Consider the following 15,202-nt stretch of genomic DNA (forward strand, 5'->3'; position numbering starts at 1 on the left):
AGTATTCAGAATAAAACATACACATCCAAAAGGATGGAAATATGAAATGTTGGGCTTTCTGTTCTTCCACAATTCATAAGGAGTCTTATTTAGAATAGGTCTGATAGAGATTCTATTCTGAATATAACATGCAGTGTTAATTGCTTCTGCCCAGAAATGCTTAGCCATATTGGTTTCATTGATCATGGTTCTGGCCATTTCTTGTAGAGTCCTATTCTTTCGCTCTACAACTCCATTTTGCTGTGGAGTTCTAGGACAAGAGAAATCATGGGCAATACCATTTTCTTTGAAGAACTCCTCAAAGAATCTGTTCTCAAATTCACCACCATGATCACTTCTGACCTTTATGATTTTACACTCTTTCTCAGATTGAATCTGAGTGCAGAAATCAAAGAACACTGAATGAGACTCATCCTTGTGTTTCAAGAACTTTACCCATGTCCAGCGGCTATAATCATCAACGATGACTAATCCATATTTCTTCCCTCTGACAGATGCTGTTTTGACTGGGCCAAACAGATCAATGTGCAAGAGTTCTAACGGCCTTGAGGTAGAAACAACATTCTTAGACTTGAATGAAGGTCTGGAGAACTTTCCCTTCTGACATGCTTCACAAAGAGCATCTGATTTGTATTTCAGATTTGGGAGTCCTCTGACTAGATTTAGTTTGTTAATCTGAGAAATCTTTCTCAAACTAGCATGACCTAATCTTCTGTGCCAGACCCATTGCTCTTCAGAAACAGACATAAAACAAGTCACCTTCTGCTTCTCAAGATCAGAAAGATCAATCTTATAAATGTTGTTCTTCCTCTTGCCTGTAAATAGGATTGAGCCATCCTTCTGACTTACAGCCTTGCAAGACTTTTGATTGAAGATTATGTCATAACCATTGTCACTTAATTGACTTATGGACAATAAGTTATGAGCTAATCCTTCAACAAGAAGTACATTAGTTATGGAAGGAGAGTTACCAAGACTTATGGTTCCAGAGCCAATGATTTTGCCCTTCTGACCTCCTCCAAACTTGACTTCTCCACCTGGTTTAAGCACCAGGTCTTGGAATGTAGACCTTCTTCCCGTCATGTGTCGCGAGAACCCAGAGTCCAGGTACCATGACATTTTGCTTTCTATCCTCTTTGCCGCCAAGGATATCTGCAACAGAAATTATCTTCTCCTTAGGTACCCACAATTTCTTGGGTCCTTTCTTGTTAGTTCGCCTCAAGTTCTGATTGAACTTGGGTTTAGCAAAATATTTAACAGGAGGAACAGTATGATACTTCTTATTGTGAGTTCCATGATATTTCTTAGGTTGTGTCACATGCTTCTTGGTGTGTGTTATGTGAAAACTTTGTGCATGTGATGTGTGCTTAATATCATGAGAGTGGCCAAATTTAAATTGATTATACAGAGGCTTGTATGATATTTTCATATCATCCACAGATTCAAGCTTGTATGGGATTTCACCCTCATAACCAATGCCAACTCTCTTGTTCCCAGACACAACATATATCATAGAAGCTAGCTGACTTCTACCAATACTTCTAGATAAGAACTTCCTGAAACTTAAATCATATTCTTTCAGAATATGATTCAGACTGGGAGTGGATTTTTCTGAATCAGAAGGAGATCCAACATTATTGGATAATTTTAAAACTTTTTCTTTTAATTCAGAATTTTCCAACTCAAGCTTCTTAGTTTCAAATTCAAATTGCTTTTTCAGCTTTTTGTATTTGACACTAAGATGAGCTTTTAATTCAAGAAGCTCTGTTAGACTGGAAACTAACTCTTCTCTAGATAGTTCAGAAAATACCTCTTCAGAATCTGATTCTGATGTAGATTCTGATCCATCATCTTCTGTCGCCATCAGCGCAAAGTTTGCCTGCTCTCCTTCAGAGTCTGATCCTGATTCTGATTCAGAATCATCCCATGTTGCCATAAGACCTTTCTTCTTATGAAACTTCTTCTTGGGATTCTCTTTCTGAAGTTTCGGACACTCATTCTTGTAATGTCCAGGCTCATTGCACTCATAGCAGACAGCCTTCTTCTTGTCAGATCTTCTGTCACCAGAAGATTCTCCACGTTCAAATCTCTTTGAACTTCTGAAGCCTCTGAACTTCCTTTGCTTGCTCTTCCAGAGTTGGTTCACCCTTCTGGAGATCATGGACAGTTTATCTTCTTCTTCAGATTCTGATTCTTCAGGATCTTCTTCTCTGGCCTGAAAAGCGTTAGTGCATTTTTTAATATTAGATTTTAATGCAATAGACTTACCTTTCTTCTGAGGCTCGTTTGCGTCCAGCTCAATTTCATGGCTTCTCAAGGCACTGATAAGCTCTTCCAAAGAAACTTCATTCAGATTCTTGGCAATCTTGAATGCTGTTACCATTGGACCCCATCTTCTGGGTAAGCTTCTGATAATCTTATTTACATGATCAGCCTTAGTGTAGCCTTTATCGAGAACTCTCAATCCAGCAGTCAGAGTTTGAAATCTTGAAAACATCTTCTCAATGTCTTCATCATCCTCCATCTTGAAGGCTTCATATTTCTGGATTAGAGCAAGAGCTTTGGTCTCCTTGACTTGAGCATTTCCTTCATGAGTCATCTTCAAGGACTCATATATGTCATGGGCCGTTTCCCTGTTAGATATCTTCTCATACTCAGCATGAGAGATAGCATTCAGCAAAACAGTCCTGCATTTGTGATGATTTTTGAAATCTTTCTTTTGATCATCAGTCATTTCGCTTCTCGTGAGCCTTACACCAGTAGCTTTAACAGGATGTTTGTAACCATCCAACAGAAGATCCCATAGATCAGCATCTAGACCAAGAAAGTAACTTTCCAGTTTATCTTTCCAGTATTCAAAGTTTTCACCATCAAATACTGGTGGTCTAGTATAACCATTGTTACCATTGTATTGCTCAGCAGAGCCAGATGTAGATGGAGTCGGATTTGATTGAGATTCACCAGCCATCTTTTACTGAAGCGTTTTTCTCTTCCTGAATCTTTTCTAAACACGGTTAAGTGCTTGCACCTTAGAACCGGCGCTCTGATGCCAATTGAAGGATAGAAAAACACTTAGAAAGGGGGGGGGGTTTGAATAAGTGTAGTCTAAAAACTTGAACGATAAAAACAATATGCACAGTTATTTTTATCCTGGTTCGTTGTTAACTAAACTACTCCAGTCCACCCCCACGGAGTGATTTACCTCACCTGAGGATTTAATCCACTAATCACAACAGATTACAATGGTTTTCCACTTAGTCCGCGACTAAGTCTTCTAGAGTATCCTGATCACAACCTGATCACTCCAGGAACAAATGCTTAGACACAAGCTAAGACTTTCTTAGAGTATCCTGACCACCACGTGATCACTCTAATTACAACTGCTTAGACACAAGCTAAGACTTCCTAGAGTATCCTGATCAACACTTGATCACTCTAGTTACTTACAAATTAATGTAATCAATTCTAAGAGTATTACAAATGCTTCTGAAAAGCTATAATCACAACAGTGATATTTCTCTTAACGTTTAAGCTTAATCTCACTAATATATTACAACAGCAATGTAGTGAGCTTTGATGAAGATGAAGTTTCTGAGCTTTGAATTGAGCAGCGTTTCAGCAAGTTAATATTCACAGAATTTGGTTCAGAGTTGTTCCAAAATCGTCAACCTTGCTTTTCATCAGAACTTCATATTTATAGGCATTTTGAGAAGATGACCATTGAGCGCATTTAATGCTTTGCGTATTCCGTACAGCTTTGCATTTAATGTTTCACGCTTTTGTCAACTACCTCGAGCCTTGTACACGCTGTGTCTACTGACGTTGCCTTTAATAGCTTCCAACATTCCTTTTGTCAGTCAGCGTAGCCTGCCACCTGTACTTTCTTCTGATCTGATGTTTGTGAATATAATATTTGAATATCATCAGAGTCAAACAGCTTGGTGCATATCATCTTCTTGTCTTCTGACCTTGAAGTGCTTCTGAGCGTGATACCATGAGAACTTCAGTGCTTCTGCTTCTGATCTCAAGTTCTTCTGATGCTTCCATAGACCCATGTTCTGATTCTGCCTTGACCATCTTCTGATGTCTTGCCAGACCATGTTCTGATGTTGCATGTTGAACCTTCTGAGACAAAGCTTCTGAGCGCTGATTTGTGCATACTCTTTATATATTTCCTGAAAGGGAAATTGCAATGTATTAGAGTACCACATTATCTCACACAAAATTCATATCCTTGTTATCATCAAAACTAAGAATATTGATCAGAACAAATCTTGTTCTAACACAATTTATTTACACATTTCAATGAAAATAGTCTAATGTTTATTATGTTTTTATTTAAGGTTATTGTATGACAAAGTGTTGCGCGGGACTGAATTGTCAAACAGATTCCATTTCGTGTCTTCCGCCCATTGCAGCGGACAGACAATTGCTACGGAACCGGATTCAGTTAGACAGCGCTTAGTCGATAGATTCAGCACCACCGGCAATACAGAAAGCCTGTTTCTTTGGGCGTATAATACCCGACCAGTAGGGTTAGTTTTTTATTCTTGGCTCATCTAATCTTTGTTTCTTTTGCGTAGCAAAATTTTCATATAAACTTTTGTTTTAATTTATAGAGCACACTGGTTGTTGCTTGCTATCAACCCTATAAAAGAAGTGATATATTTTCTGAATTCGGTAGATGGTGAGTGGACCAATTATCCGGCTATGAAGTCAACGATTGATAGGTAAGTGAGATCGTTCTAAATATTCGTGTATATTTATATATTTAATTATTTGTGAGATTGATCTAAATATATGCTTTTATATTTTTGTTAGATCAATACAAGTGTTCCGAAGTCAAAGAGACGCACATGTATCCCGGACTAAATCAAACAACATTACTTGGATCAAAGTGCAGGTACATTAATTTTCACAATTTTGCTTATAATAGTTATGCTACTTGATAAAACCAGACAACTATAAAATCTTATTTGTTTTTCTATGTAGTGTCCGCAACAGCGAAACAGTACAGATTGCAGATACTTTGTTTTGAGGTTTTTGACTGAAATCCTTCAAACGAATCAATTAGAGATTCCAATTACGGTATGGATTTATAACTTAGGATAATTTCTTATAATTTATTACATATAACTAAATCATGCATATTATGTTTTTGTTATGTAGTACTTTGATGACTTCTATGCTGCTTCTTACATGAGACTTAAGTTGGAAGAAATCAAAGAGGAATTGTGTCAATTTTATATTGAGCGACTATTCATATAGGTATAAATATATTATTGTGTGAAAAGTTTTATGAATACATTACTGTGTGACGGATTTTGATAATGACTTTGTGTTTGAGTTTCTTTAGTGGATGTTGGTTCATTTTGCTTAATATTAATTGACGATGATGACGTTGTTATATGAATCAAGTTTGTTGTTTGCTGAATAAGAGTGTTGAACTTTGTTTTTGTTGTTGTTGAGTTTGATTCTTAAATAAGTGGTGCTGATAGTTTGATTTGAGACTGGATTGATGACACATTACATTGGTGGATTGAGTTACAAATCACATGAAATTGTTGCTAATAATATTGTTGATGTTTCTGCAAAGTTAGTTTAATTGACCGTGTTGTTCTATTCATACTTTGCAGGACCAAGACCGTGCGCTCGTCGGATTTTGAGAATTTTGGGCTCATATTCTGATTTAGTTATTGTTAGAGATGATTTAGTTATATGTATCTGTTGTAAACATGTGAATTGAACTATAATTGTGTATATATTTTATTTTGGATTATAATGGTATATTATATTGGTATATAATGGTATATAATGTCCTACCTATTGTTGAAAAATATTACAGGTTGAAAATATATTACAGGTCGAAAATAAATATAGGTTGAAAATATTACAAGTTGAAAATATATTACAGGTCGAAATTATTACAGGTTGAAAATAAATATAAATTACAGGTCGAACTAGGAGGCTTAAATTACAGGTTGCACTTTAAAATACTGCATTTAGCAACGACAGTGCTTTTAAAAACGCTCTTATATGCCTACCTACGAAAGCGTTTTCTATTTAAAAGCGCTGCCTAAGATAATAAAAAAAGGATAAAAGATAAAACAAGCGCTACCTACGAAAGCCCCTTCTGGAAAAAGCGCTGCTATAGGGGATGCTACAAGAGCGCTTTTTTGGAAAAAGCGTTGCTATAGGGGATGCTACAAGAGCACTTTTCTAGAAAAAATGCTGCTATAGGGGATGATACGAGAGCGCTTTTCTAGAAAAAGCGCTGTTATAGGGTATGCTACGAGAGTGCTTTTGGCGTTCCAAAAAGCGTTGTCTTTACCTACGGCAGCGCTGGCTATGGCAGGAAAACAAAAAATAAACGCTCTAGAAGCTCTTGTACGGCGTAGTGTGATGAGACTATTATATTTAATTTTTCACTGAAAAACAAAGTTATCCAACAAGAGTATAAATCTTTTATAAAATTATCAAAATTAAGAGATTAAAAAAGCATAATAAATAACACAATATTTGTTTTGTCCATGTTTTTTTGGCATTTTGATCTTTCATCAAATTGTGCCTATTCATATTATATTTCTTGATATCTTCTCAATTTTCTTTTTCTTTTTTCTTGAAGATGTCTTTTTTTAAAACGACATTATTATGTTATAATACAATCGCAACAAGATCCTACATAAAAAGAAGAAGTGATATTAAAAAAATTAATAAAATAGAAACAATTTTATAAAATCTTAATTGAACAACAAGCCGCAACATAAATCTAATGAATTAATTTAGAGCAACAATTTTATTGAATTAGTATCATACACCTCTACACATGGGTACCAGAAACATCATCCTCTTGCAAACAATGTTATTTTATTAGAATTCTTAACATAAATTGCTTTAACATTATCATTTTCTTCTGTCCCTGTAAGTCTAATCAAAATTCAGTATCATTTATGTTAAGACCATTCTCATATGCAACACTGCTTTCCATCTTCCATAATCAATATTTCACATAACTTAGATATTTAAAGAATTTACTTTGACATCAATATATAGAACTCTCAAGATCTATTTTACATGTAAATATCAAACAAAATCTTTTGTGAATGACATATTATATGTACACCAAATAATATTATGAGTTGTTATCTTGTTTGAGAGTATGAGATGCTCACTTATGTAGTGATTTGATAACATTCAAATGAAGATAGTTATTAGATAAAACCAACATAAACTAATTTAAATAAATACATAAAATAATCCAAATCAATACACTAGATCTGAATATCTTTTAGACACTAGATCTGCACAGTGCACATCCAATAATCCAAATCAATACATAAAAATAAAATATTACAAAAACTTACAAAAGAAAATAAAAATCATTTTTATAAATACAAAATTTATCAGAATCATTCCCAAATTAATTTCTAAAAACATAAACATTGCAAACATTCCTAAAAAATCTTACTGTTAAACCGAAATGAAACTTTACTTTTTTTAATACACAAACAAAACAAAACAAACCAAAAAAACCCAAGAATGAATCATTTTATAAGATAAGTAACCCAAAATCTAAATCACAATCCTAAAAAAGAAGTCAAAATTTAACCTTTTGATGAAGTCCATGTCTTTAAAGTGGTAGATATGCCTTTTGATGCATCAAATCAACTCATCAACTGAGAACAAGCCGATGAATGCAGAGATGGCGGAAAAAAGGAATTGATGGTGAGACCATGATTAGAGAGGAAGATGAAGGTGAAACGAGAGAGAAGGGTAACGAGGATGATTGAAGAAGCGGCGACTGGGACAAGAGATAATGAAGGAGGAGGAAGTGAGAGAGAATGGAACTAGGGTTTTCTGTGAAAGTAATATTAAGATAGAGAAGAATATAATTGCTGATATAAATATATAATTAATAAATAAAACAAAATATCAATTAAATTTGGTAGGATTTGGTTTCTGATGGGTCCAAAATAACCATCCGAACCGAACCGGTCTAACAATAATAAATCCAAATCAACCATCCGATCAGAACTGAAAACCGTTCAAATCCAACCGAATGCCAAATAAAAGATTTGGGTCGGTCGGTTACCACCGGTTGATAAAACTTTGTCCAGCCCTAGAATTATGGGTTTTATCTGTTTTGGAAGTTGGACCAGCTTCTTGACATTGTTCTATATAGATAATAATGGGGAATTTCTCATTGCACCCATATAGAGTGAAAAACACCCATGAAAACCCCAAAATACCCTTCGGATATGCATATTCGAAGGAACCATTTTGACATTTTAAGATGTTTCGCATATGCATATCCAAAAATTCCCTAAACCAGTTTCGGATATGCACATGCGAAATGTGCTCTAAGTATTTCATTTTTCAAAAAAAACTACAAAATTACATTACTATAATCGTAGTAACTAAATTTAATACCTTCTAATCAGATAAAATATAATGGAAATAAAAAAGACGTAGACTAGAATAAAATATCGATATCAAAATATAGTAATAGTTGTTAGGATAAGTGCAAAATGTCAAAATATTACAACACCAAAAAAAAGTCATAAATAAAATATAAGCTACTACTACTACTGAGTATGTCTAATGCGAACTCCTCTGCCTCCTATACACCGCTGCACCGGACGCCTCACTGACCATCCTTTCCACTATGGCAACCTCCTCTAGACCGCCTTCCTCAATGACCCCTATGTTCAATGCCTCTTTCCTAATCAACTATATCCGCTGGCATATCAGCAGTAGACCAGTGGCATGGTCATCTTCAGCATGCTGGTTCTCCAAGAACTCCTCATGCACTGGCCTAAGTGGACACCCTGGAGCATCGAGTGTCACGATAGGATGTGACACCTGATAAAACCATGTCACGTTTCCATCTAGACAGTGCCAACTCTGGGATGCCCACATACCCCGATACTCTTCTGGCACCAAATGATGCGCTCAATCCTAAAAGATAGCAGTGAGATCTTGGCAGGTAACGGTGTCGGGAGCAGCCTCAAATGGAGATCTCTGTATCATCTGTACGCGTCCAAACTGTCTCATGCACAGCTCCGACAGATATCTGACCATGGTGTTAGCCCCACATACCATCCATCCGGAATATAATGTGATGCGGTCGAATGGGACAACATCACCTAATCACTAAAGGGCATCCATTTGATGTCATCCTGAGCAGTACGATCAAGGTATACACTATATGTCCCTACTTTCTAAATCCCCCTATGGAGGACATATTGTGCAGCCCTAGGCATGACATCAGTGTACAAGGAATCAAGATCGTAGCCATGAATGCGGTGGAAGTACGAGATGATCCAGCTCTGAAACACAAATATGAAAATATGTTAGTACAAGTTAACAAATAACACTTTAAATGTGATATAATTAAAAGGAAGTGTATCGTGAGGAGTGTGCAAGAGCCAGTCAACTGTCTAGTCCTCTATTTGCATGCTTCAATCAGCTTCTGGTAGAGGTATACCAGAATGACGGCCACCCAGTTCCACTCATGAACTGTAGACAAATCAATAAAGTACAGGAGATATGTCATATCCACGTAGGTTGCACTTTTGTCCACAAAGAGGTATGTGTCAACCAAGAACATGAACCAACACCGCAACGCACAAGCTCGGTGGTACTCAACAAAAGTCGTATCCCCCTTATCCTTGGCCTCAGCTGCCGCCACCAAGTGGTGCTCATAAAGATCCTTCAGGGTGGAGAACCGGACATGCGCCCCATTCGTCGTCCTGTACTCAAAATCGGCCATAGATGGGTTCATACCCAGATAATCCACCATACACTTGATGGCCTCAACCCTCTGTACGCGGGAATGGTTCAATAACCTCTCTCTGATGGGCAGGTGGAGCAGACAGGCCACATCGTGTAGTGTGATCGTCAACTCCCCAACAAGAAAGCGGAAAAACAATGTCTCTTTGTGTCACCTTTCGGAAAATGCCCCCTGCATGCCGTGGCTTATGGTAATATATCTGGGATAGCATAACCCGCCAAGTCCGGATCCAGCAACAACATTGTTAAACCACTCAGCATGTGGTTTAAATAGATCAAATATTTTTCGTGAATGGTTCATGGATTTTATGGGCAACTGCTCCTGTCAAAACAAAAAAAAACAAGAATGTTAGTTGTTGTTGGATCCTAGATAAAATGTTTAAATCCATTTCAACAATTTGTAATTAAATCGTTTAAATTAAAAAGTAAATTTAAAAATAACCCCGTCCTGTTGACAGTAAATCCAGACGGACGTGTCAGACGGTCCTCCTGGGTAGCCGTCCTCCTGTGCGTCATATACATTTTCCTAAACATTCTTGTCGTGCTCAGGGTGAACCTCAGGTACTACCTCCTCCTCCCGACTAACCTCACGAGAGGAAAACGCCTAAGACAACCGACTCCTCGGTGCAGATGAAAATCCTGTAGGCGCCTCATCCATTTAAACTTGGACTCGGGCTCAACCACGTCTCGAGTCACTCCTTGCTGTGCGGCTCACTTGCGACGAGTTGAGGCTATCTAGGTTGGCCTCCTCTGTCTAAGTTGATCGGTCGGTGCATGGTTGTCATCCATTTTCCTGATAAAATGCCACTGGTAAGTTGATTGAAACCAATTTGAAAATGAAAAAAACAACTCAGAGAACATTTCAGAAGTGCATATCCGAAACTAGTTAGAGGTTATTTCAGATATGCACTTGCGAAATAACCTACGAAGCCATTTTTGATAAACTTTCATTTCTTGCCCTAAGTCATCCAAAATCCAATTGTTTCCATCTAAACACTATCATTGAACTACAATAACTTCAAAATACATATTATCCTAACTTCTAACAACCCTAATAACAATTTCTTCGGGGTAGAAAGTTGAGGAAACTTACAATTTTTTGGAGCTTTGAGTAGAACTTGAATGAATGCTTGAATAGAACTTGTAGAAGATGAATTCTTGAATGGAACTTGGTAAAAATGAATTATAAGTTAAAATTTGGTGTTTGTTTACGTTTTGTGGAGAATGCATATAGTTGGGGGTGGCTATTTGCGTTTTGTGATATGCATATCGGAAGACATTTAAAAAAAAGATTGCTTCATATATATATATATATATATATATATATATATATATATATATATATATATATATATATATAATATATATATATATATATATATATATATATATATATGAAGTCACCTTTTTTATAAAATAAGTGTCTCCAAATATATATATATCCAAAATATAAGAGTATTTTAGGGTTTTCACCGCGGGTCTGTGAGTAGGTATGTGGGTGCAATCAGAAATTTTTATAATAAAATATCTCTTTTTTTCATTCACATTTAATTTCATGAGGAGAAGATGAACCGGTTGATGAAGTTTGAGATTGGCACCTTGGTGTTAGTGGGTTTGACGAAAATGAATAATGAAGATACATAAAAGTATATAATAAGTATTTGTGATGGTATATTTAAACTAGAGAATTTAGTGGATGGGATGATAACATGCTTGGAACTTGGAGCATAAGGTCCTTTTAAACTTTCAACCTTGATAGGGCCAATTTAATTTTTTTTCTTCATGTTTTAAGATTTCAAAGCATACCAAAAAAGTCAACGTTGATTTTGAAAAAGTGAAAAGTAAAAATAAAATTCAACTTGACGGTCTATGTCATTAAAATATAACAGATGCTATGTAACCCTGGATATCAGGCAAAGAAGTACAAGTAATAGACCATGTAACCCTGGATATCACATGCAGTGAGGGAACAGATGCTAAGGATATTGATATTAGTTACGTTATTATGGACGCCCTATCTCCATATAACATCATTCTTGGGGGACCTGCCTTCAACACCCTAAAAGCAATCGTTTTCACCCAGTATCTGTCCCTAAAGTATCCACTTCCTGATGGGCGAATCAGTACAGTAGTCTAAGGAGAACAACAGATCGCTCAAGAGTGATACGATAATTAATAGCATGGTGATAGAGAGGAAATAGCTCAGAAATAGCTTAGAAATAGCTCACCCTTATTTATGCTTCTCTCTAAAGTTCTAAATATTGATCTCGAGTGTTGGGATTCCAGACTAGGCGCCGAAGCTGAAAGGCTCACGTCCACAAGTACTTGAAGGATATCCAGATATGGCCTTTTGCTCACCAGGTCACAAATATATGCACCTCACTTTCTGAGGAGTAGGAACATGAGCTAGTCAACCAACTCATTAAGAATATATATCGACTTGTTCGTTTAGGCTTCCTCTAACATGCCTGGAATAGACACCAAGGTGATGAGTCATCGCCTTTCCATCCACCCTTCTACCAAACCAGTGGCGTAGAGAAAGTGTAAAGTTGGCGGGGAGAAGAGGGTTGCCATTATAAAGAGGTGGGAAAACTATCTGACGTCGAGTTCATCATAGAAATAAAATACTCCACCTAGCTGGCCAACATGGTTCTAGTACGGAAAGTTGACAACATATAATGCATGTGTGTAGACTTCACCGATTCAAATGGCGTCAATGATAAATACCCGTACCCTCTACCAGACATCAATCGCCTTATCGATGGTTCATCAGCCTATCATATGTTGAGCTTCATGAATGCATACTCAGGATATAACCAGATTCGAATGGATCCCCTTGATGCTCCAAAAATAACCTTTATGTCAATTAATGACAATTATTACTACAATGGTATGCCCTCCGGCCTCAAGAACACTGATGCCACCTACCAACGGCTCATAGACGCTGTATTCACCCACCAAATAGGAAAAAACATAGAGGTTTATGTCAATGACATGATAATTAAGACTGTCAAAGGGTGCAACCTTGCAGAAGATTTAGAGGATGTTCTACACTCAGTCAAGAAGTACGAAATACGCCTAAACCTCATCAACTGTTCTTTCGGGGTTTAGTTTAGGAAGTTCCTAAATTTCATGCTGACAAGGAGGGGCATCACGGCTAACCCGCATAAAGGCCAATCATTCATCACCATGAAATGTCCCACTAATGTAAAAGAGGTACAACAGTTCAGAGGTCGCCTTGTCGCTCTATTTCGCTTCCTTTCTTGCACATGCGACAAGGCCTTCCTTTTCATCGCCACCTTAAAGAAGAATGAGATATTTGAATGGACCGACGAGTGCGAGGAGGCATTCACCAAAGTAAACGAGTTCCTCAGAGAATTTGAAGACAATTTCGAGTATGGTAAATTCAAAAATCCAAGACACGTGAAGACACATCAGAAAACAGAAGCACGTGTAACAAGATACGTGTCGAATCCTGAAGAAGTAACTATTTTTCGACAGTTATTGATGTACATATTATATAAGTAGATTTGGTCTCTAGGACAAGGGTTCATATTTTTCATTGCTATTTTCTATAAAATTTACACAGATCAAATATTTTTGAGAAATATATGAACTTACGTGCCATTTTTAATCCAAACATTTTTATTTAATTGATTTTATTTTATTTTTTATTTACTTTATTCTTTTAAACAATTCCACATTATATTTTTTAATATTTCTATCCAAATACACTTTCTAAAACTTTACATTAAATGTTTAGAATTTTTTTCAGAGTTTAATTCACTCTTTTACATTAAATGTTTTTAGAATTTTTTTCGAGTTTAATTCAATGAGTGAATTAAAAAACTTATATTTGTTTAATTACTAAAAATTTGAGTAAAAAAAATATAATAATCAATTATAAATTGAAAGATATTCATTTTCAAATTAAAAAATTTCTAAAGTTAGAGTGAAATTAAATCAGTAACAATTTTATAAGTTATTTTTGTTCTCAATTTTTTAAAGAAAAAGATACATTTTGTTTTCAATTCATGAATAATTTAAAAATATTTTTAAGAGCTTTTTTTAATTAAGATTGAAATTTACACCATTTTCAAAATTAATTACATTTAAGATTTTTTTTTTTGGATCAAATTAGATGTAACATATTTGTTATTGAATAAGCTAAGAGAGGGAATTTGAAAAACTGACTTAAAATCAACCAAATGCCAGTTTTTTCGTGATTTTTTAATATGAATATTATTATTTATCCTTTATAATTAAATGATTTTTTAATGTGAATATTATTATTTATCCTTTATAATTAAATGAAAAAAAATAATTAACACACTGTCTATTTCCTTAAATTTATTAAATTTAAGATGTCTCATAATTTGAGAGAAAAATAAATTAATAATTTAAAAAATAAATTAAATGTGTTTAACTATCATTTTTATTAGTTATTTGAGGAATTAAGTTTTATGAATCTCTTTGTTTTTAATACAATTTACCTTACTAAAAAAAGTTAAGGAAAATAATAAAAGATAGTACATAATTACAATAACAATATGAACATTATTAAGTTACATAACACACTACTCCACATAAATAATATATCAAACCAAAGTACCAAGAACACAAACACCCAATTACAAACTTTTTATTATTTTCAAACTCAACATCATAGAAAAACTCACTTTTTTTCTTTTAATTTCCCTCAATTTGAATCACCTTGGTTTCAAATTTCTTCCCTTCCTCCTTAGGAATAGTGACAACTAAAACACCATTTTCCATATTAGCCTTAACTTGATCCACCTTAGCATTTTGTGGGAGCTTAAATCTTCTTCGAAATTTCCCACGACAACGTTCTACATGATGCCACTTGTTATTATTCTTCTCATCATCTTCATCCACATTATTGTTCCTTTCACCACTAATTTGAAGCACTTTTCCTTCATCAATTTCTATCTTAACATCTTCTTTTTTTAACCCCGGAAGATCAGATATAAAAACATGTGAATCTTTGGTTTCTTTCCAATCTGTTGGAGTGCTTAGGATAGGACATTTGTTTATCATAGATAAGAAAGGGTCATAGGTTTCATCACCAAGAAGTTGTGAAATGAGTGACATGGTTAAGTGCTGTTATGCTGAATTAAACACACAAATTAGTTTAAGGAATTTGTTGGAAGAAAGTATTATTGATTTGAGAAATAATTTGGATGATACGAAAGTTTATATACAGAGTGCAAAGTGAAGGTCATGAAGTTTCTTGGGGTTTCCACTACCTTCTATTGTTATGCTCCTTTTTGTAAGGTTCATTCTTGTATCTTCTTACATGTTCTTGGTTGTTCTAGTGCTCTCCTTTTATTGTTTTTCTTATATTACTAAACTAGTTTTCTTAGTTGTTCGCACCAGTAACAAATATATA

At 35.2% G+C, this 15,202-nt stretch overlaps 1 protein-coding gene across 1 annotated transcript; it reads right to left on the reverse strand.

The window, feature by feature from the left end:
* Positions 1–14,363: 14,363 nt before the first annotated feature.
* LOC131647423 (class I heat shock protein-like) lies at positions 14,364–14,993 on the reverse strand. The gene has a single exon (XM_058917311.1). It carries the CDS (start codon positions 14,902–14,904, stop codon positions 14,482–14,484), a length of 423 nt encoding a protein of 140 aa, XP_058773294.1. The 5' UTR covers positions 14,905–14,993; the 3' UTR covers positions 14,364–14,481.
* Positions 14,994–15,202: the final 209 nt, after the last annotated feature.

Source organism: Vicia villosa, linkage group LG2 (genome assembly GCF_029867415.1).
Source record: "Vicia villosa cultivar HV-30 ecotype Madison, WI linkage group LG2, Vvil1.0, whole genome shotgun sequence".
NCBI lineage: Eukaryota > Viridiplantae > Streptophyta > Magnoliopsida > Fabales > Fabaceae > Vicia > Vicia villosa.

Coding starts and splice junctions, on each gene's coding strand:
- LOC131647423 (XM_058917311.1), bottom strand. CDS start 14,904: ATGTCACTCATTTCACAACTTCTTGGTGATGAAACCTATGACCCTTTC.